General features: G+C 49.8%; 1 protein-coding gene across 1 annotated transcript; it reads left to right on the plus strand.

Moving 5' to 3' along the window:
• Nucleotides 1-397: 397 nt before the first annotated feature.
• On the plus strand, nt 398-11,748 carry LOC137646624 (serine/arginine repetitive matrix protein 1-like). Its single transcript, XM_068379731.1, has 4 exons — nt 398-553; nt 3,800-5,326; nt 5,669-6,069; nt 11,400-11,748. The coding sequence occupies exons 1-4, from the start codon at nt 398-400 to the stop codon at nt 11,746-11,748; spliced, it is 2,433 nt and encodes an 810-aa protein (XP_068235832.1).
• The last annotated feature ends 9,500 nt before the right edge of the window (nt 11,749-21,248 follow it).

Raw genomic sequence — 21,248 nt, forward strand, 5'->3', positions numbered from 1 at the left:
GGCGTCCAGAGCCGCGTCTTGGGCGAGGGCGTTCCATTTGGCATCTGAATACCAAGCGTCTAGCGCACGTTGCAATGCTGGCACACAGTTGAGCCTTATGTGCAGGACAACATCCTGTGGCGGGAACTTGTTAAGGTGGATCCAACACGTCATCGAACGTCTCCAGGATCTGAACGCTGCCGAGGACATTACTGCATCACACTTCTCAGGGGCAGCAGAGACAGGAACTTTACTGGCACGTGCTCCGGAACCGGGAAGGGCATCCTGAAGGGAACGGATGGCGCGTTGCTGGTCTGCAATTAACGTCTGTGCTTGCATCACGGCCTGTGACAAGGTCCTTGGCGACGCAGGTGAGGCACACCTCGGCGTGGCCAGGGGTGGTCGACGTATCTGGGGCATGGCTTGGTTCTTATCCTACTCACTGCGCCATGTTGGGTTTGCAATGAGACAACGTCCTGGTGACCGAACTTTATTACTAGATACTCAAGAGCCGACTGACTCGCAACAGCGTATGCAGATGCATGCTTGGCAGCGCATGGCCGGAAAACATACCGTACACATATCGTACAGTATATATATCCTCAATTCAAGAAATTTGTGCAGACTTAACTTTAAATCTCCAAATGCAACAAAAAAATGCCTGTTTGTTTAAAGAATTTATGATGAAGGCTGAAGTTTATATTAGGATATTGGGATAGTCCAAGGGGTTGTGACCTGCGAAGGGGGTCCTGGGGCTTGCCCCGACTAGGGGCTGTGACCTGAGAAGGGTTGTGACCTGGGAATGGGGTCTGGGGGCTTGCCCCTGGCTAGGGGTAGTGACCTGGGAAGGTTTGTGACCTCCGCTAGGGGCTGTGACCTGGGAAGGGGGTCCGGGGGCTTGCCCCCGGCTCGGGGCTGCGACCTGGGAAGGGGGTCCGGGGGTTGCCCCTGGCTAGGGGTTCTGGGGGCTTGCTCCCGGCTAGGGGCTTTGACCTGGGAAGGGGGTCCGGGGGTTGCCCCTGGCTAGGGGTTCTGCGGGCTTGCTCCCGGCTAGAGGCTTTGACCTGGGAAGGGGGTCCGGGGCTTGCCCCCGGCTAGTGGTTGTGACTTGGGAACTACTAGGTTAGGTTAGGTGGGTTTGTTAGGTTCTGTATCCTTCTAAAAATCTCAAATATGTTAAATAATCATGTTTGGCCTATGTACAGCCACCCCATGATCCATATATTTTCCCAACTGGTTATCTTGTTATTTTGCATTTATGACCATTATTATTGCCGTAAATCACTCGTTTATATTTCCCCACCCTAAAAACCCAGGTTTCCCACTCTGTTCCCCCATAATCTCTGGTAATACAAACTGAATTGGTATCATCTCCTTTCTCATGCATAGTGCTTCTTAGTATCAAGTGTACTTTCTTTTGATTTCTTGTCGGACAGTACTAAAGAAGAGTAAGGTTATCACTATATATATATATATATATATATATATATATATATATATATATATATATATATATATATATATATATATATATATATAAAATATATATATATATAAAATATATATATATATATATAAAATATATATATATATAAAATATATATATATATATATATATAATATGTACTTACCGTTGATTATTTAATACATCAAAATAGTTTCTCTGTAAGGGAGGGTGGGGGAGAAATGGCCGAAAGGGGGGGGGGGGGAATATCTTAGGGCTGAAATTACCCCTGGGGGAATAACAGCCCGGGCTGCTTTTCCCGGGGGGAAATTGATCCTAGGCTAATTTCCCCGGGGTTAATTTCAGTCAGGGCGAAAAAACTTCCTGCTACATCCGTTTTGTAGCTTTTGATTTTTTTAATTTTCTAGCTTTTATTTTTTTTATTTTCTAGTTTTATATTTTCTAATGTAAATCAATTAATATATCAAGATACAGCTTTAGTAACCTTCTTTAACTTATGTCACTCATAAATCATGTAAAATTTGTTCCGTAACCGAAATACACACCACGCTATTTACATAAGGTTTACTTTTCGGCGTAGCTGAAATGACGAACCATTAAGATTTTAACGAGGGTTAACTACCCCCCGCTAGTTAGCGGGGGGTAGGGAAGGGGTAGCTTGCTACCCCTCCTCCCCCACACACCTGTGAGTTGTCTCACTTCACTTTTTGGCTCGGACGAAGACAGACGTTGCTGTTTTTCGTCCTCGTTAATGACAGCCCTAATTTTCTTTTGTCTTTTTCTAGTGCTGTGTGCTTGGAAGTTGGGCTCTTTTTCTAGTGCTGTGTGCTTGGAAGTTGGCCTCGACCTTTTGTCATCGTTATGCGCAAGTGCCCTGGACTCGCTGGCCGCCCTTGTGGGACCTTTATGTTGGCGGAGGACACCGATCCTCACACCCTTTGCCCGCAGTGCCAAGGCCGACGGTGTGATAGTGAGAATATGTGTGGTGAGTGCAGGGAGTGGTCTGCCTCCCAGTGGGAGAAGTTCGGCCGCCGGAGTAAGAAGAAGCCTAAGAGAGACCGTTCTCCTTCAGGGGCAACCTTGAAGAAGGAGGTCTCCAAGGACTCCTCTTCCGCCGCCCGAAGCTCCCACTCGAGCGGTCTCTCCTGAGAGGCTGCCGAGTGGTAGCGCAGGCCCTAGTGGTGTTTCCCGACCTCAGGGTGCGGGAGAGGGCGTTGCCTCCCTTAGCTTGGCAGCTCCCTCTTCTCCTCTGGGGGAGGATAATTTGGATTTTGAGGAATTTGACCAGACTGTTGCTAGTAATGATTTGTTTCAGCTTTGGGCTTCCTTGGGGCTTAAGGGCACGCCCTCCAAGGAAGCCCTGTTTGACCTGATCCAGTTGGGGGCTGGGGTCAAACAGTCGCCGGTAATACCGGAGGTTTTCCCTTCGGATTTTGTCGACACTGTTTTGGCCGACCCTTCCGACGGGTCTGGTCAAACCCTTGATAGTGCTCCTGTTGCGGACGTTGCTGATGGCCCTCCTCCTCCCTCCGAAGATCCTCCGAGGGGGGAGGTGAGTCCCACGGTCTCTCCTGCGGGCGGCTTTTCCTCTCGGGGGAGTGCGCTGACAGAGACTCCTCTTCGGAGGACTGATGACCCGGACGCCCTTCCTCGTGGTCGTATTCGACCCGTAGGCCTCTTCGCAGCAGAGGGCTTCCTTCTCCCTATAAAGGAGTTAGGAGGCGCCTCTTTGGGTCGTCCTCTCCTGATCCTCCCCCGAAGGAGGAGCCTCCCCGGCAGGAGCAGCCCGTCACAGCAGCGCCCCTTGACCCCTCCGCGGATCGTTCGCGATCCCCTACGCCTGCCAGACCTTCCGACCTGCCTTCTCCGTTCCTGGCCGCAGATGCAGTTTGGGCGCCTTCTCATCCTGTTATCCAACAGGCACCGATCCCTTTGGGGTTAAGGGACTCTACCCACGGTGTGGGTAAGTCCCTTGCGTGTCAGGGTTCCCCTGCGCGCCCACCTGCGCGTTCGCGTGCAGTACCGCTCAAGCGCTCCCCAGAGTCAAAATCTTCGGACTTAACTCGCCAGCGCTCTCCTGTTCGGCAGCGATCTCCTGCTCGCCAGCGCTCGCCAGCGCTCCCCTGCGCGGCAGCGATCACCTGCTCGCCAGCGCCCTCGTGTTCCTGATGTGCGCACTGCGCGCCCTCGTTCTCCTGAGTGTCATCTTTCTCCTGTGCGCAGCCGCGCTATTGATCAATCTGTGCCTGTTGTGCGCCACCGTTCATCACCTCGTCCACGTTCGCCTGATCTGGACTTAGGCAAGGGTACTAACCCGTCGCCTCGCCCGCGCTCCCTTCTGCTCCGGCGCAACAGCGAACTAAAGCTCCTGTTCGCGAGCGTTCGCCTGCGCGTTCCTCCATCTCCTCTGATGTGATCGGAAACCTTGCTGCGCGCCAACGTTCTCCTGCGCGTTTACGCGATCACTCGCCTGTGCGCAAGCGCTCTCCTGAGCGCCCTCGCCCTTCCCAGCCTGATCGCCCTAGGCCTTCGACTTGCCTGCGCGCAGTCATTCGCCTGTTCGTGGTTCGCGACATCGTTCGCCATCGCGCCAGTGTTCTCCGACGTGCCAGCGCTCCTCGCCTGGCAAACGCTTGCCAAGTCGCTCGCGACTTCTTTCGCGTTCTCCGACACGCCACCATCGCTCGCCTAGCGCTCAGCGCATACCTTCGCCCGCGCGGTCTCGTGCTCCTTCATGTGCGCGCCAACGCGTTCCCTCGCCGACGCGCCAGCGCGATCGCTCGTCATCGTGCCCTTTCGCCCACGCGCCGTCTCGCCCTGGCCCTCTCGCCCGCGAGCGTACGCGCCCATGCGCATTCTTCCACACGCGGCAATGCGCCCACGCCTCGGAAATCGCCCGTGCGCGATTCCTTGAATGTTTTTTCGCGTGAGGACCGTCGCGATTCCCATTCCCGCAGGGAACATCAGCGCGACCATCCAACAGGGACACGAACTTCCAGAGCAGTCTCTGGATCGCCTCCGCGCAAGCGTAGGTTTTCTCACCAGGACAAGGACCAGGAAGGATCTATGGAGAGGTCCATGCAACACTCTCTTTCCTCTTCTTCTTTTCAGGCAGGCCCCGTGGTGTCCACTCCGAAGGATCAGGAGATCCCCTTCCCTCCAGCGGGAATAACTGACACTGTGTCGGTTACTCGCCAGCCTTGGTTCCGTCACATTATGAACGCGGTGGTCCAGGCTGTGAAGCCTGCCCTCGTTGATATGGGACTTAAACCAACGGCAGGCTCTTCCCCGCTGAAGAGAAGGAGAGGAGTGGACTTCGTGGTGACTTCTCCTCGGGTGAAGTTGACTCCCAAGAGGTTGGTGAGGAGGACTCCTACGCCTTCTCCTACGCGTGCTGTTTCTCCTTCTCCTATGGACGGGTTATCTCCTTCCTCAGGAGAGTCCAGTGAGGCAGGGTTATCTCCCATGGCACCAATGGGAGGAACTCCTCCTCTTCGGAGAGAAGCTGCTCGCGAGGATGCCCCCTCCTGGACCTCTTTGCTGGAGTCCTGTTTTCCTCCTAGGAGGGAGCCCAAGGACTCCAAGACGGTTCCTAAATCGTCATCCAGGATACGTCCAGGGCCAACTAAACCCCAGGAGGACGTCCACGTTTCTCCCCAAGATGAGCCTTTGGGGACCGGAGATTTAGCTGCCAGTCCGCAAGGAGGAGACAAGTTCGAGTCGGAGCACTCTTTCTGGCAGGTCCTAAGCTTGATGAGGCAGCTCAACAAGTTTAAGGACCCGGAGACTGCCCCTCGTCAGGGCATGGACACGGTGCTAGATGAAGTCTTTGGCATCCAGAAGCCCCCTAAGTTCAGCGCAGCTTTGCCTTGGTCTAAATGGGTGAAAGGGGCCAGGGATAGAGTCGAAGCCCAGCTCTCCGAGCTCTCCTCCTCCGGTCGTTCCTCTGCCGGGTTCAAACTCCTCCCTCCTCCTCGAGTACATCAGAGGAGGTACTTTGAGATCATGGGAGAGTCCAGTATGGCCCTTCCGCTCCACCATTCCGTGGAAGAGCTGGCCAGGGGAACTCCTCTCGAGAAGCTCTCTGCCCGGCAAGTGACGTTCTCGGCGTCGGAGATCCTGAACCTTGAGAAGGTCGCGAAGAGTGCCTTGCAGGCAACTTCGTGGCTGGACGTTTGGCTGGGATCTCTGGGCATCCTATTGCGCTCTGAGGATCTGTCCAAGGAGAGCAATAGGAAGGCTTTGGAGACCTTCCTCCTCTCGGGCACGCGTTCGATCGAGTTCCTCGCTCATCAGGTAACTAACCTGTGGGCTAACTCGATCCTCAAGCGTCGCGACGCAGTGACCGAGAAGTTCCATCCGAAGGTCCCCGCTGTGGATGTCTGCAGGCTCAGGCACTCCTCCATTACTGGGAGGGATCTGCCCGAGCCCAAGGATTTGGAACGAACAGCCGAGAGGTTGAGGAGATCGAATCAAGATTCTCTCCTCCAGAGGGCCCTGACATCTCGGCCCTACAAGCCTCCGGCACCTCAACAGCAACAGCAGCCTCGCAAGAAATCGAAGCAGGCTCTGGCAGCTAAGGCAGGGGTGTCTAAGCCGCAGCCCTTTCAGACTAAGGGCAGAAGGTGCGGCAAGTCCTCTAGGGGAGGTAAGATTCCTAGAGGCAGCGGCTGAGGCCACAAGCGCTAGGATTGGCAATCCCCCCGCGTGTCCTCCTGCGGGGGGATGCCTGAAAAGTTGCGTGCACAGGTGGCAGCAACTTGGGGCCGATTCTTGGACGGTCTCTGTGGTCGGCCAAGGTTATCGCATCCCGTTCACGACATCTCCACCTCCCCTGACAGCGAATACAGTGCCGCTGAACTCCTATGCCATGGGATCGGCAAAGGGGTTAGCCCTTCGGGCGGAAGTCGAGACCATGCTCAAGAAGGATGCTCTCCAGGAGGTCGACGACGGCTCCCCAGGCTTCTTCAGTCAACTCTTTCTTGTAAAGAAGGCGTTTGGAGGCTGGAGACCGGTCATCGACCTCTCTGCCCTGAACAAGTTTGTCAAGCAAACTTCGTTCAGCATGGAGACAGCAGAGATGGTCAGACTTGCAGTGAGACCGCAAGACTTCATGTGCACACTGGATCTGAAGGACGCGTACTTCCAGATCCCAATCCATCCGTCTTCCAGGAAGTACTTGAGATTCAGCCTAGACAGCAAGATCTACCAGTTCAAGGTGCTGTGTTTCGGTCTCTCCACAGCTCCTTAAGTGTTCACCAGAGTGTTCGCTTTGATTTCGTCTTGGGCGCACAGGAATGGCATACGTCTCCTCCGTTATCTGGACGACTGGCTGGTCCTGGCAGACTCGGAGTCGACCCTTTTTCGACACCGAGACAGGCTTCTGGAGGTTTGCCGAGACCTGGGGGTCGTGGTAAACCTCGAGAAATCCTCTCTGCTTCCGACGAAACGACTGGTATATCTAGGCATGATATTAGACACTGATCTCCACAAAGCCTTTCCATCAGACGACAGGATAGCGAGGCTGAGGAAGGTCGCAGAACCATTCCTTAGGCAGGAAGAGCTTCTGGCCCATTCGTGGTTGCGTCTTCTAGGTCACCTTTCCTCCCTGGCACGTCTACGGTAGTTCCGAACGGCCGCCTCAGAATAAGATCCCTGCAATGGCGGCTAAAGTCCCGGTGGAATTAAGGCTCCGATTCTCCGGACATTCTGGTCCCCATAGGACTCACGGAACTGACGGACCTTCGATGGTGGCTGGACGACGCGAACCTCTGGAAGGGAGTAGATCTTCTCGTCCTCCCCCCAGAATTGACTCTGTTTTCGGACGCGTCAAAAGAAGGGTGGGGGGCCCACATTCTGAACCAAAGGATCTCAGGCCTCTGGTCAGAATCAGAAAAGTACCTCCACATCAACCTGCTAGAAATGAAGGCAGTTTTCCTGGCTCTTCAACAGTTCCAACGGACCCTGGCGGGTCACTCCGTAGTGGTGATGAGCGACAACACTACGGTAGTGGCTTACAGTACATCAACAAGCAGGGAGGTACCTTTTCTCGACAGCTATCCCATCTTGCAGTAGAGATTCTGAGGTGGTCCTAAGCCCACTCGGTCACACTTTCGGCTTGCTTCATTCCAGGCAAGAGGAATGTGCTTGCCGACAGTCTGAGTAGGTCAACGCAGATAGTGAGTACCGAGTGGTCTTTGGATCCTCAGATAGCCAACAAAGTCCTGACTTTGTGGGGTTCCCCGACAGTAGATCTGTTCGCGACAGCCTTGAATTCCAAGCTGCCCCTGTACTGTTCTCCAGTCCCGGACCCCAAGGCTCTCTGGCAAGATGCCTTTCAGCAGAGGTGGGACAACATCGACGTTTACGCCTTCCCACCTTTCTGTCTGATGAGAAGGGTGCTCAACAAGACCAGACTATCAGTCAATCTCTCCATGACTCTTGTGGCTCCGCTATGACATCACGCGGAATGGTTCCCGGACCTTCTGCAGCTCCTGACGGACCTTCCGAGGGAACTCCCCCCACTACACGAGCTACTCAGACAACCACACTGCAACATCTTTCACAGGGCCGTAGCGTCGCTTCGGCTTCACGCCTGGAGACTATCCAGCATCTCCTCATGGAGAGAGGATTTTCGCAGCAGGTTGCGGACAGGATGTCTCGCCTCCTACGCAAATCCTCTATCGGAGTCTACCAGGCGAAGTGGAAAGTCTTCTGTGGTTGGTGTCGTGGGAGGGGTATCTCTCCACTCGATGCCACTATTCCAGCAATAGCGGAGTTCCTCGTGTATTTACGGGAGGAAATACGCCTTTCAGTTCCAGCGGTGAAAGGCTATCGCTCAGCCTTAAGCCTGGCGTTTAGGCTGAAAGGAGTGGACATTTCCTCTTAGTTAGAACACTCTCTACTCATACGCAGCTATGAGCTTACCTGCCCTCAGTCAGAAGTAAGACCTCCTCCTTGGAACGTGGTTCAGGTCCTCAGGGCTCTGAAGAAAGCCCCGTTTGAACCATTACGCCAGGCGTCTGATCGCCACCTGTCTTGGAAGACGGCTTTCCTGCTCGCTTTGGCATCGGCCAAGCGGGTCAGTGAACTTCATGGTCTTTCTAACGACGTCGCCCATTCATGGGGATGGGGGGAGGTAACGTTCAGGTTCGTCCCTGAGTTTGTTGCCAAGACTCAGAATCCTGGGGTGCTGGACCCTAGGTTCGACTCCTTTAGGGTGACGAGTCTTCGTTCTGTAACAAGTGATCCAGACCATCTGTTACTTTGCCCAGTAAGGTGTCTGAAGCATTACTTGAAGAGAACAGCTGCAGTCCGTCCTCAAGTGCAAGCGTTATTCGTAAGCACAGGGAGGACGAAGAGGAGGGTCACCAGGAACACCATCTCATTCCTGTGCGCCCAAGACGAAATCAAAGCGAACACTCTGGTGAACACTTAAGGAGCTGTGGAGAGACCGAAACACAGCACCTTGAACTGGTAGATCTTGCTGTCTAGGCTGATGGAGGAAGGTCAGGATCCAAGGCATTCAAGAGAAATTTCTCTGTGACGCAGGTTTTGCAAGCTGGGGTGTGGAAGCGTCAGACGACGTTCACAGCCCACTACCTGCAGGACGTGACCCACAGGAGCTTCGACACATTCTCTATTGGCCCTGTGGTGGCTGCACAACAGCTGGTTAAACCTCAGGCTCCTTATTGGACAGGTAGCAGAAGGTTAGGGGCATTGTTACCCGGTTTTAGTCTGCGTGATTGAAAGAGTATGTCTGGCCCTTACTTCTTTCTTCATTCTCCCCTCCCTTGGGGAAAGCAGCATCCTGGTCTCTGCATAGCTGACCTCAACCTCTGCAGGTAAACCATGCTCCCTTGTGCTCCTAGTATTAACTATGATACTGTTTGCGTCCCCCATACCCTGACGAGGTGGTATTGGGAACGTCCTAGCCTAGATTTCTATCTAAAGGACTCCAGGTCAACTTCCTAGGACGAGTCACAACTTCCTCCACACACAACTTATGTAGGCCGCGCATCCGTAGCAAGCTTTGGAGAGTGCGAGGTGCAGCGACCCCCTTTCTCGAGTGCTGCTCACTCGGTTTTCGGGTCCCCGGGTAAAGCCAAAGCCAGTAAGGCTGGGGACTTTCCGCCCTTCCTAAGGGGTAAGTCACCCTATGTAAATAGCGTGGTTTGAATTTCGGTTACGGAACAAATGACAAATTCGGAGATAATTTGTATTTTTCCTAACCATACAAACCTTAGCTATTTACACATATTTGCCCGCCAGCCCTGTCCCCCATGTCAAGTCCTACCTCTAAGTGAAGTGAGACAACTCACAGGTGTGTGTGTGGGGGGGGGAGGGTAGCAAGCTACCCCTTCCCTACCCCCAGCTAACTATCGGGGGGTAGTTAACCCTCGTTAAAATCTTAATGGCTCGTCATTTCAGCTACGCCGAAAAGTAAACCCTATGTAAATAGCTAAGGTTTGTATGGTTAGGAAAAATACAAATTATCACCGAATTTGTCATATTTAGGATGCTTTCTATCCAAGTGTGCCTCATGTTGCCTGTCCAGGGTGGGCTTTGTTAATATTATTTGAATACTTTTCATTTAGGATACAGTCAGCCCTCCTTATTCATGGGGGTTAGGTAGCAGAGGCAGCCACGAAAAGCGAGAATCCTCAGATACTTGCTGCCCTATGTTAGGTTAACTCCTAACCTAGCAGCTAGCTGCCCATTGCCTAAGTGCAATTGATTAACACACTAAGTAACCCACTGTACTCCCTAATATTGGTTTAATTGGTTTCTATCATAGTACTGTACTGTATAAGTATTGTATTACGGTATGAATAGATTTCAGTAATTGTACAGTACATGAACATAGTAAGACCACGGTACACATAAGACCGGAATCGCATGGGAAGTGACGCGACACGCGTAATGCGTTACCTGAAAGGTTTCATGTGAGAAAAATAAAGTGGTAACAAAGATCTTTACCGGCTGCGTCACATAGGCTGTAACGATACGTCAGCAAGTTAGTGGTAAGGGATAGGAGAAGGATCCCATACCACTAATTAGCGGTAGGGTAGATCCACCTCGCTAAAAAGTCTTATGGCTAGTTTCAGCTTTGCCGAAAGAATATCCCCATAAATACTGTAAGGTTTGTTAGTGAAGGAACAATTTGAATTTAAGTTTTTATCAATTTATAGTACTGTATCCTTTCTACAGTACAACCAAAATTAATTTAGTAACTTTAAAAGTATTAGTTTTTAAATATATGTACTGTACAGTACAGAATATTTTATAAATGTATGTATCTTGCACTAATCCATTTTAAATCTCTTTTTTTTCTTTTTCGGCTGTGACGACTTGTCCTTACTGTTGCTGGTTTTTTTATTGTTAGCGTGTGCGGCATTCCTCGAGGGAAAAGAAACCTCTTCAGTCTCTTCCCGCTTTAACATCGGACAACCATAGGTTGGTGGCCTCCCCCTTTCCGAGCACAACGGCCTGGCCTCTGCCTTAGTAGAGTCGTCTTTTCTCCCCCGTTCTGATGTTGACGTCTCTTGACCCCACGAGTTAATCGGAAGAAGACCTCTTCGCTGACAGCTCCTCTCGGGGGTAACCTCTCCCGTATGCTGGTTGTTTTTTTTTCGCCCAGAGGGGAAGAATTTTTAATTCTCTCATTGTTTGTTTTTCTTCAATGCTTACAGCCGACAGCGGAGTGGGAAGTCAGTGGTTGCTGCTGCAGCTGACGCCTTAGCTGTCTACGAGGTCTTCCTCTTGCCTTCCGTTCGCCCATTCGACGGCTTCCTGCTGACGACGAGTCCTCTTGCCACCTGCTCGCCGATCGCCAGGATGAGACCAATTTTTTTTTTCTGCCTTGCCAACGATCCCCCTCACGATGTCGTTCTCCATATTCAAATGATCAACACAGATATCAAAGGTTATCACGATCTTGACGCTCTTCTTCTAGAAGACATTCACAATTACGAGATCGAAGGTTATCACAATCTCGACGCTCTTATTCTATAAGACGATCACAGTCACGAGATCGAAGGTTATCACAATCTCGACGCTCTTATTCTGTAAGACGATCACAGTCACAAGCTAAATGCTCACAATCACATGATCGAAAGTCATCACGATCTCGACACTCTTCTTCTAGAAGACATTCACACAAGCTAGTAGTTCACAATCATGAGCTAGGTGCTCGTGATCATGAACTGGACGCTCATGACTACGAATTAGACGCTCACGATCATGAGCAAGATGCTCACGATCATGAACACGACGCTCCTCTTTATGTGGCAGATGCCCTATAGATATCATTTGCCTGCTGTCTGCGCGAGTGTCTTCCTTCACCTGTACGGTCTTCCCTTAGGGGGATTCCTCTGGCAGGAATTGGATTCGTCCATCCCCATCCTTTGTTCGGGTAATCCCTTTGGGGGAACCCAGAAACAAGCTTTGGCTTTGTTTCTCAAGCAACAGCTTATGTCAACCTTCAATTTTAGATAGAGCTCATTGAATGGAAGAAGAGAGCGCTGTCTGGAGGTTTGCCACCAAGTGTAGGAACTTCCTCTTACGAGGGAGAGTCTCTACACAACCGCTGTTTGGCAGTCTGCCTGCTTGCAGGGATAATTGCCTACTGTGGCAAATGATGTTGGTTGCTCGTGTTTTGATCTCACCTTTGGGGAATTCTTTCGACGGGAATTGGATTCGTCCTTTTCCAATCTTTGGAGCAGACCATGAGCTAGACATTCCTTTTTACGAGCTAAACACACATTCATGAGTCTCATGATCACGAGCCAGACGCTCTCGATCACGAGCTAGATGTTCACGATCTCGAGCGAGACGCTCACAGTCACGAGCGAGATGCTCACGGTCACGAGCGAGACGCTCATGATCACGAGGTAGATGTTCTTTTTTACGAGATCGTCGAGCACCAGGTTACCGATCGCCGATCGTTAACTTGCTGATCTCCAGCGCATCTAGCGGTGATCTTGGCGATCACCAATCTTCGCGATCGCCGATTCCTAGTTCCCCAATCATCGGATCTCCGATTACCAGCTTGTCGATCTCCAGCTCATTTAACTCCGATCACCAGTTCTCCAATCACCGATTGTGAGCTCGTAAGCTCGCCGATCGTCACCTTGGCGATCGCTGATTCTATTTCTGTGATTGTCAGATCGCTGATCACCATATTGCCGATCATTCAACACCCGATCGCTGGCTTGTCAGTCGATCGTCAACTCATCGATTGCCGATCACCAACCGCCAATCCTCGATCACTGATATCTGATATCCGATCACATCTATGATCCCTGATCATTGATCTCCGATCTCCGAATACCTACCACAGCTCCAATCGCCAGCTCTCCGATCCCTGTTCATTCACTTGAAGCTCGCTGATCACCGATCCCTTGCTCTCGGGACGCCAGTGGTCCTATTTGGAAGATCTCTGATTCACCAGATCTCCGATTTGTCAGATCACCAATCAATTTTTCAACGGCTAAACGATCTCAGACTTATCAATAGTGTTGTTTGCCAATTGATGTTCAACAACTAGTTGTTCTTTGTCTCACGCAACAATAGCTCAGTGTTCACTTGCTTGCTATTTGTTTGACGTTCGCTGTTCGGAGGCTCGTGATCACCACAAAACCTGCTCTCCTCTAAGCTGCTGCTAAAATCAGCAACCACTTCCAAGCATCTATGGTTTAGTCCTGGATACTTTTCTTCCAAGCTAAAGCTCTGGAACAATCTGTTTTGTCGGAGACCCTTCTTTGGATCATGGGCTTCCTGAAAGGGAGCTGCTCTTGAGAGCCTCTCCGCAAAAGTACTCTCACCTAGACTCCATAGATCGTTTCCTCTCCTCTCTTTTGGGCTGATACTACTACGGTGGCCCCCCCCCCCCACATAGCGTTGAAGAAGTTTCCAGTAACACAGTTTTCCTTCTGGGAACCTAACCCTGCACCCTCCATCGACGACTGGGATAATACATGAGCGCAAAGCTCAATGCCCCTCGCCCATTGAGTTCTTGTTTGTTTCTTATAAACAGGGTTTCTTTGGTTCCTGAAGTTTTTCCTCTCCTGCGAGATTCAAAGAACCCACATTCAGGTAGCAAGGTTTCTGCATCAAATCCGGGACATTCGTTGCCATTAATCTCTCATGAACTTGCTTCACCTACACATTGTTCCTACTGCAGAATGGCCTAAGGGCCAGGTGTCTCAAGGACCCGGTTGCTGCTTTGGCTGCTACCTTTTCCCTTGTTGTCCTGTTTAGTACAGGCCTACCTAGCGAGCCGACTTTGCTTGGCTAGGAACTGCACTAGTTAGGCAGTCTCCCGCAGCAAATCGGATGTTGGACATGGTTGTGGAGGCAGATCCCATCTGTTCCTCCCCCTGCATCGGGAGGCACAACCCCATATGGTTGCCACCCTCCCTCATTCTCTTGTTTATTCAGTGCTGTCTAACATTACATCAATGGCAACTTCGTTGCTAGAATTCAGGTCAGCTCAAAAATGGGTGACTGACAAGAACACTAGAGGTTGTTGGCGTCGTGTACTCCTGGTCTCCGTCGGCCTTTACGCCCTTGGACCTTTGTGTGAGCACTTTCAAAATCCTTTCCCAGGGAAACCTATTTTCCCAACCCTTTATGAGACTCGGTCTTGTTTGTGAACTTGGAAAAGGACTCTCTTCCTTAACCAGAGCTCTCCCTTCAGTCAAAGTTGTTTGAAAGGAATATCTTTCTTTCTCATCTTAGAGGAGGTTTTTCCAATAATGGAAAAATCTTTCCCACGAGCTCGTAATAATCAGCTCATGTTTTTGCACCAAAGGACAGAGTCCACATCCAAGTTACAAGAGATGCAGCACTCTCTTGTCTCTCCCATTTTTCTTTAGGAAATGATAAGCGATCTCTCTCTATCATCGGAATTGGAACATTTTTATTTACATCACAACCACTGCTTGTTTTACTTCAACTACTAGTGGGCTGAAATGCTGAGTGCCTCAGGGACGAAGTCGCCACTTACGCTTGCTACTTCTTCTCTTGCGTCACTTTATGATACTGTACAGGATATGGTTATCTTACAAGCCGATATCTTTTATAAGACCTTCGTTAGTTGCGCATGTGCTCTGTGGACAACAAACAGTAGTTGTGTTCTCTTCCTCCAAAGAGGAACACCTCCATCACCTACGCTTTGTGTTTGACCGCCTACAACAGAACGGCTTTGTAGTCTGATACGACAACTGTACCTTTAGCACTTACAAAGTAGCATTCTTAGGGTATTGCATCACTCCTGAAGGAGTCTCTCCCCTACCTATATGCCGCCTCTAAGCAGATAGAACAAAGTTGTACTCAGCGGTTACCGCAACAGAAGTTTTCCGACCAATCGCCTCCGTCGCTTTTCTCCTATGATTTGGAATGAACCTTGTGAATATAATTCTTTTGGGGGTTATTTGCTTCTCTTCTCTCCACAAGTTTGAGAATTTGTCGGATCTCTGTCACGGTTTATGAGCTGATTCTTTTGATCTTCTCCTTGGCCTTTCACACCTGCATCAGGAGACATAACCCCATGGGGTTATTCTTTTTTTCATTCCCCTTGGTTTAGTGGATTGAATTCAGCTCAAGTTCAGGCTATGGCTATAGCAACTTAGATGCGAGGATTCCTCTTCTTTTGCGCTCTGTCTCCGTCGGCTTACGCTACCTCGGGATTTGTACGAGCAACTTCAACGGGATTCTCCTCCGAAGAGGCTTATACGACCAACCCTTAGCCTGACCTTGGACTTGTTTGCCAACCCTCTGACTATGACGCTATCCTCAGCCTGAGTTCGCCCATCAGCCGATGTGCTACTCTACGGATAACTTCTTTCTCGTCCTCGAGTTATGTTTACCCCATAGTGGGTAATCCCCTTCTACGACTTCGGAGTACTGTTCTCTTTTCAACAAGGACAGAGAATCCGCAGCTGAGCCACAAGAGCATGCACATCTCATCCACCCACCTGTTGAGGTGTGAGGGTGGTTCTCTATTTAATCTACTTGAATCTGAACATCCATTTAGACTCCTGGACTCAAGCGTTAAGCCTTTTTGGCAGAATGACATGTTTTATTAAGGTATTTCCAAGCTTCTACAGTTGTTTCTTTCTTTTAGAAGTCTTCAGTTTTTTTCCTCTCCTCTTGAAACAAGTTAGTTCATCAAACTCTATTCAACGAGAAGGTATACGGTCAAACAAGCAGTGTTAGTCCAAAGGACTTCCTGTGCACCTTCGACCACTAAGACTCATTCATACTCCTGAATTACAGGACCTCCGTCATCAAAGACGTATCTTCAAATATAGGCATACCTTGTCAAGGTGCAGTGCGTTGGTTTCAACAGCACCTCATGTTTTCACAGTACTTTTACCCTAGTGTCAACTTAGGCCTACAGGATTGACTCCGCCCTTTGAGATTTTGGACGATTGGCTGATCCTAACAGACTTGGTGGCTTACCTTCGTCGCCACTGAGACAACTCCTCAAGTTTACCACGATCTAAGGATTTTACTAAATCATGAGAGATATCCCTGCCTCCTTGTCAGAGACTGGTATTCTTAGACATGTTCTTCGTCATCAGCCTGCAGAAGTTTTCCGCAGAATAATGGGGTCCAAGGTGGAAGATGGCGGTAGTTCCTTTCAGCCAGCATTGGCTACATCTCTTGGGTATCTGTTTCACTCTCATTCATTAAGCCTGCATCAGACTACTTCGAATCCAACCTCTTCAGGGGCAGCTGGATCCCAGGTGGTGCAACACGAGGGATCTCCCTTTTCTCTCGTCTCTAAGGGACCCGGGCAGGAGACGGACCTGAGAAGATGATTAACAAACGAGAATCTCTGCCAAGGAGTTGACCTCCTCGTCCCTTCGCCAAATTTTTCTCTCCCTTCAGATGCGTCAAAGAAAGGGAGATGGCCATATGTTGTACCACTCAGCCTCCGGGCTCTGGTCCGACTCCAATTAGTACCGTCATTTAAATCTCCTAGTGATTAGGGCAGCCTTCCTAACCCTAAAGCAGATACATCAGTCCCTGGTGGGTCATTTGATAGTTTTGGTAGTATTTTACGATCCCTTGAGATGCATCAAAGAAAGGGGGTTGGCCATAAGCTGTACCACTCAACCTCTGGGCTCTGGTTCAACTCCAATTTGTACATACATACATATACCAAAGGCACTTCCCCCAATTTTGGGGGGTAGCCGACATCAACAATGAAACAAAACAAAAAGGGGACCTCTACTCTCTACGTTCCTCCAGCCTAACCAGGGAGTCAGCCGAGTTCAGCTGGTACTGCTAGGGTGCCACAGCCCAACCTCCCACATTATCCACCACAGATGAAGCTTCATAATGCTGAATCCCCTACTGCTGCTACCTCCGCGGTCATCTAAGGCACCGGAGGAAGCAGCAGGGCCTACCGGAACTGCGTCACAATCGCTCGCCATTCATTTCTATTTCTAGCACGCTCTCTTGCCTCTCTCACATCTATCCTCCTATCACCCAGAGCTTTCTTCACACCATCCATCCACCCAAACGTTGGCCTTCCTCTTGTACTTCTCCCATCAACTCTTGCATTCATCACCTTCTTTAGCAGACAGCCATTTTCCATTCTCTCAACATGGCCAAACCACCTCAACACATTCATATCCACTCTAGCCGCTAACTCATTTCTTACACCCTTTCTTACCCTCACCACTTCGTTCCTAACCCTATCTACTCGAGATACACCAGCCATACTCCTTAGACACTTCATCTCAAACACATTCAATTTCTGTCTCTCCATCACTTTCATTCCCCACAACTCTGTCATTTAAATCTCCTAGTGATTAGGGCAGCCTTCCTAGCCCTAAAGCAGATACATCAGTCCGTGGTGGGTCATTTGATAGTTTTGGTAGTATTTTATGATCTCTTGAGATGCATCAAAGAAAGGGGGGGCCGGCCACATGCTGTACCACTGAGCCTCCGGGCTCTGATTAATCCAAATGGTACTGTCATTTAAATCTAGAGATCAGGGCAGCCTTCTTAGTCCTACAGCAGATACTTAAGTCCCTGGCAGGTCACTTGGTAAACGACAACACCACGGTAGTGGCTCACGTAGAACAAACTGGGTGGTAGCTTTTTTTCACAATACTGTACTTCAGTCTTCTAGCAAGTTAGGTTAAATATGCAGAAGACTACTTGCTTTCCCTATCAGTTTGAACCATCCAGATAAGCTGGAATGTGCTCACAGTCTTCTGAGTAGAGTTACTCAGATAGGGGTCCCCGAGTGGTCTTTGTATCATTTAGTGGCTTACAAAGTCCTGATTTTAAGGGGTTTTCAGATAGTGGATATCTTTGTGACGTCCCTGAACAACGGGCTTCCGCTCTACTGTCATCCAGCCCTGGATCCCCAGGCTCCATGGCTGGATACATTTAGCAACGGCTGGGTCAACATCAGCGTTTTAGCCGTTTTCCCCTGCGCTACAACTTGACAATGACCCTCTTAGCTCCATTTGGTATCTTCAGGGTTCCCGTACCTTCTTCAGATGCTGATGAAAGTCCCGAGAAAACACTCTCCACAACACGATTTACTCTAACAGCCTGTGACTTCTTGGCTGGAGACTATCCAGCACCTCCTCTATCAGAGAGGGCTTTCCGCAACAAGTTGCAAAGAGGATGGCTGGATACATGCGTAGATCAGTCTACCAGGCCAAATGGACTGTCTTTTATAGCTGGTGTCATGTAAGGGATATCTCTCCCCTTTATGCCACTACTCCAGCAATAGCGGAGTTCCTCATTTACCTTTAGGAGGAAAACCTTCTCTCAGTCTCAGCGATGGAAAGCCACAGCTCATCCTTGAGCCTTACCTTCAGACCAAAAGGAATTAACTTTCCTTCTTTGTCAGCATCGCCTCTCTTCAGACCAAGTTTCGAACCTACCTGCTCTCAGTCTGAAGGGAGACCTCCAAGGAGCGTGGTTCGCGCTCTTCGGTTCCTGAAGGGTGGCCCCCTACAACCCAGTACGCTAAGCAGCAGATCTTCACCTGACCTCGATGACAGGCCTCCCGCTTGTGTTGGCTTTGGCCAAGAGAGTTGGCGAATCCCATGGGCCCCCTTCAACGTCTCTCATTCACAACGATGAGCCAGGTAATACTCGACTTAGTTCCTGGCAGCTTGGATCCTAGATTCGAGCCCTTCGGATTTGGAGTTCTTCGTAGCTCGACCAATGATCCAGATCAATTGCTTCTATGGCATGAAGGAACTTGAGATGCTACCTCAAGAGAACTACTGGAGCTTGCTCCCAAGTGTCAGCACTCTTCTTCAGCTCGGTAAAGGTCAAGCAAAGAATAACCAAGAACATATTCTCAGCTTGGATTTGCATGTTCATGTACCAAGCATTGAATCCTGACCCTACTCCTTATAGAGGAAACCTACAGCAGGAGTACCCCCTTAGCATTTATGAAAACTACTCTGTGAGTCAGTGGGCGTGTGGAAGCGTCAAATGACCTTCGACGCCCACTTCCTGCAAGACGTGACCCACAGGCACATGGAGACGTTCTCCATTGACCCATAGGTGGATACACAATGCAGTAAATGGTTTCAACTACTCAGGCTCGTTGATGGACAAGTAACAGATGGTGGAAGGCAGAGTTTAACTATGGCCTAGTCTGGGATGAACGACAAAGAATGACTGGCTCTTTCTTTCATCTTCCCCCGTGGGGGAACAGCATCTACGGTACTCTGCAAAGCTGGCCCCTGAATGACTGTCTCTTTTTTTCATCTTCCCCCTGTGGGGAACAGCACCTACAGTACTCCGCAAGCTGGCCTGCGCTGTCTGCAGGTAAAACCATTTCCCTTGTGTAACCTGATTACGTCCCCATGATTGATTCTAAGATTCCTGCGTTTTTGAGAATTCTTACCTAGACTAGTCACACTGCTAGTGTCACACAATCACACAGATTACTCAAGCCGCGAACCGTGCTTTTACGAATTGTTTAGTGAGGTGTCAGGGTTTCACCATTACGTATGGAACACTTACGGGAAGACACCGGGTCAAAGACCAGCCTGTTGGTTTGGACTTCCAGCCTTCTAAGAGGTGAGTCAATTCCTATAAATAGTGAGGGTTTGTATTTAGTTTCGGAACAAATGACAAATTTGAAAGTACAGTAATTTGTATTTTTCCTAACAATACAAGCTTGTAGCCATTTATACAAATTGGCCTGCCATCACCTGTCCCCCCGATAAGTCCTGCCTGCAATAAAACGTGACAAGACAATGCAGGTGTGTGTGTAAGCGGGTTAGGGGGCTACCCTTCCTAACTCCTCCCGCTAACTAGCAGTGGGGTAGTTACGCCTTGCTGAAAGTCTTATGGCTAGTCTTCCAGCTTTGTCGAAAGTATATTCCTTGTAAATAGTTACAGGTTTGTATCATTGGGAAAAATACAAATTACTTTCAAATTTGTCATTTCTCATGGGATCGACCACATGCCTCTATCAGGAAATCTGTGATGGCCAACCATACAATGAGGAACCATGGAATCTGGAGCTATGTAATCAGGAAACAAACATTCAGAAAATCAGAAACCATACAGCAATCGGGAACCATTCACTTGGAACAATGTGATTGAAACCCATACTACCACACAATCGGAACTTACACTCGTTTTTTTGGGTGATCGTTACTCTTGAGTCACCAAGGAGTTAGTAGCTGCCTCCAGTCATCTGTTCTTTCGCAGTCCTCCTAGCCTAGAGATCTTCCACCATAATAGAGTCTTTCAATGCTCGAGATCTTTGGACTCACTGACTATTCTAGCACCTAGATATTTCCATGCTTAGTTTTGTCTAGGACAAGAAATCTTTCCACGCTCGTTAGGGTGATAAGGATTGGAACAGGCGACTTTTCAGGTCCTATGTTAGCATTCGTACAAGCGCTGAGAATCCATATAAAGTTAGTAGAATTTTTGTCAAGGATCCTCTCCAACTAAAGACAGGCACTCGCATGATGTTTCACGCCACATGGTACCATGTTCTCCCATTCGCTAAGGCACTTTGTGCCTCTTCGCCTCAGAAGCAGTTCAATTATCAAAGGACTCCAGCTAATGTGATCACTCCACCTCCTGCTCGTGATCGCGTCACCTCACATGATCATATTTATGCCACCTCACCTGTCCATGATCGCACCACCTCTTCTGCTCGTGATCGCACCACCTCTCTTGCTCTAGATCGCTCCACCTTGCCTGCTCATGATTACGCCACCTTATCTGCTTGTGATAGCACCCCATTATTTGCTCGTGATAGCGCCACCTCATTTGCTCATGATCATGTCACTTCACCTTCTCGCGATTATGCCACCTCGCCTGCTCGCGATCACTCCACCTTGTCTGCATCCGGTGTCACCACCGCACCTACAGTACTCGCAATTGGATCACCTCACATGCTCCACCTACCCTGATCGCGATCATGCCACATCACTTTCTCGCAATCACTCCAACTATCCAGCTCGTAATCGTGCCAACTCATGTGGTCGTGTTTGTGCCACCTTACCTGCTTGTAATTGTGCCACCTCACCTGCTCGGGATCGAGCCACTGCTCCTGCTCCCAAATGTACCACCTCACCTGTTCGTCGTGCCACAACCTCATCTGTTCGTGATCTTGCTGCTTATACTGTTTGCAATCGCACCACCTCACTTGCTGCTGATTACCCCACCTCACCTTCTTGTAATTGCTCCCCTCATCTGCTCGCGATCACACCACCTCAACTGCTTACAAATGCAAGACTTCACCTGCTCCTGATTAGAGGACTCCACCTGCTCGTTATGGAATCAC

This window comes from Palaemon carinicauda, chromosome 9 (assembly GCF_036898095.1).
Source record: "Palaemon carinicauda isolate YSFRI2023 chromosome 9, ASM3689809v2, whole genome shotgun sequence".
Lineage (NCBI taxonomy): Eukaryota > Metazoa > Arthropoda > Malacostraca > Decapoda > Palaemonidae > Palaemon > Palaemon carinicauda.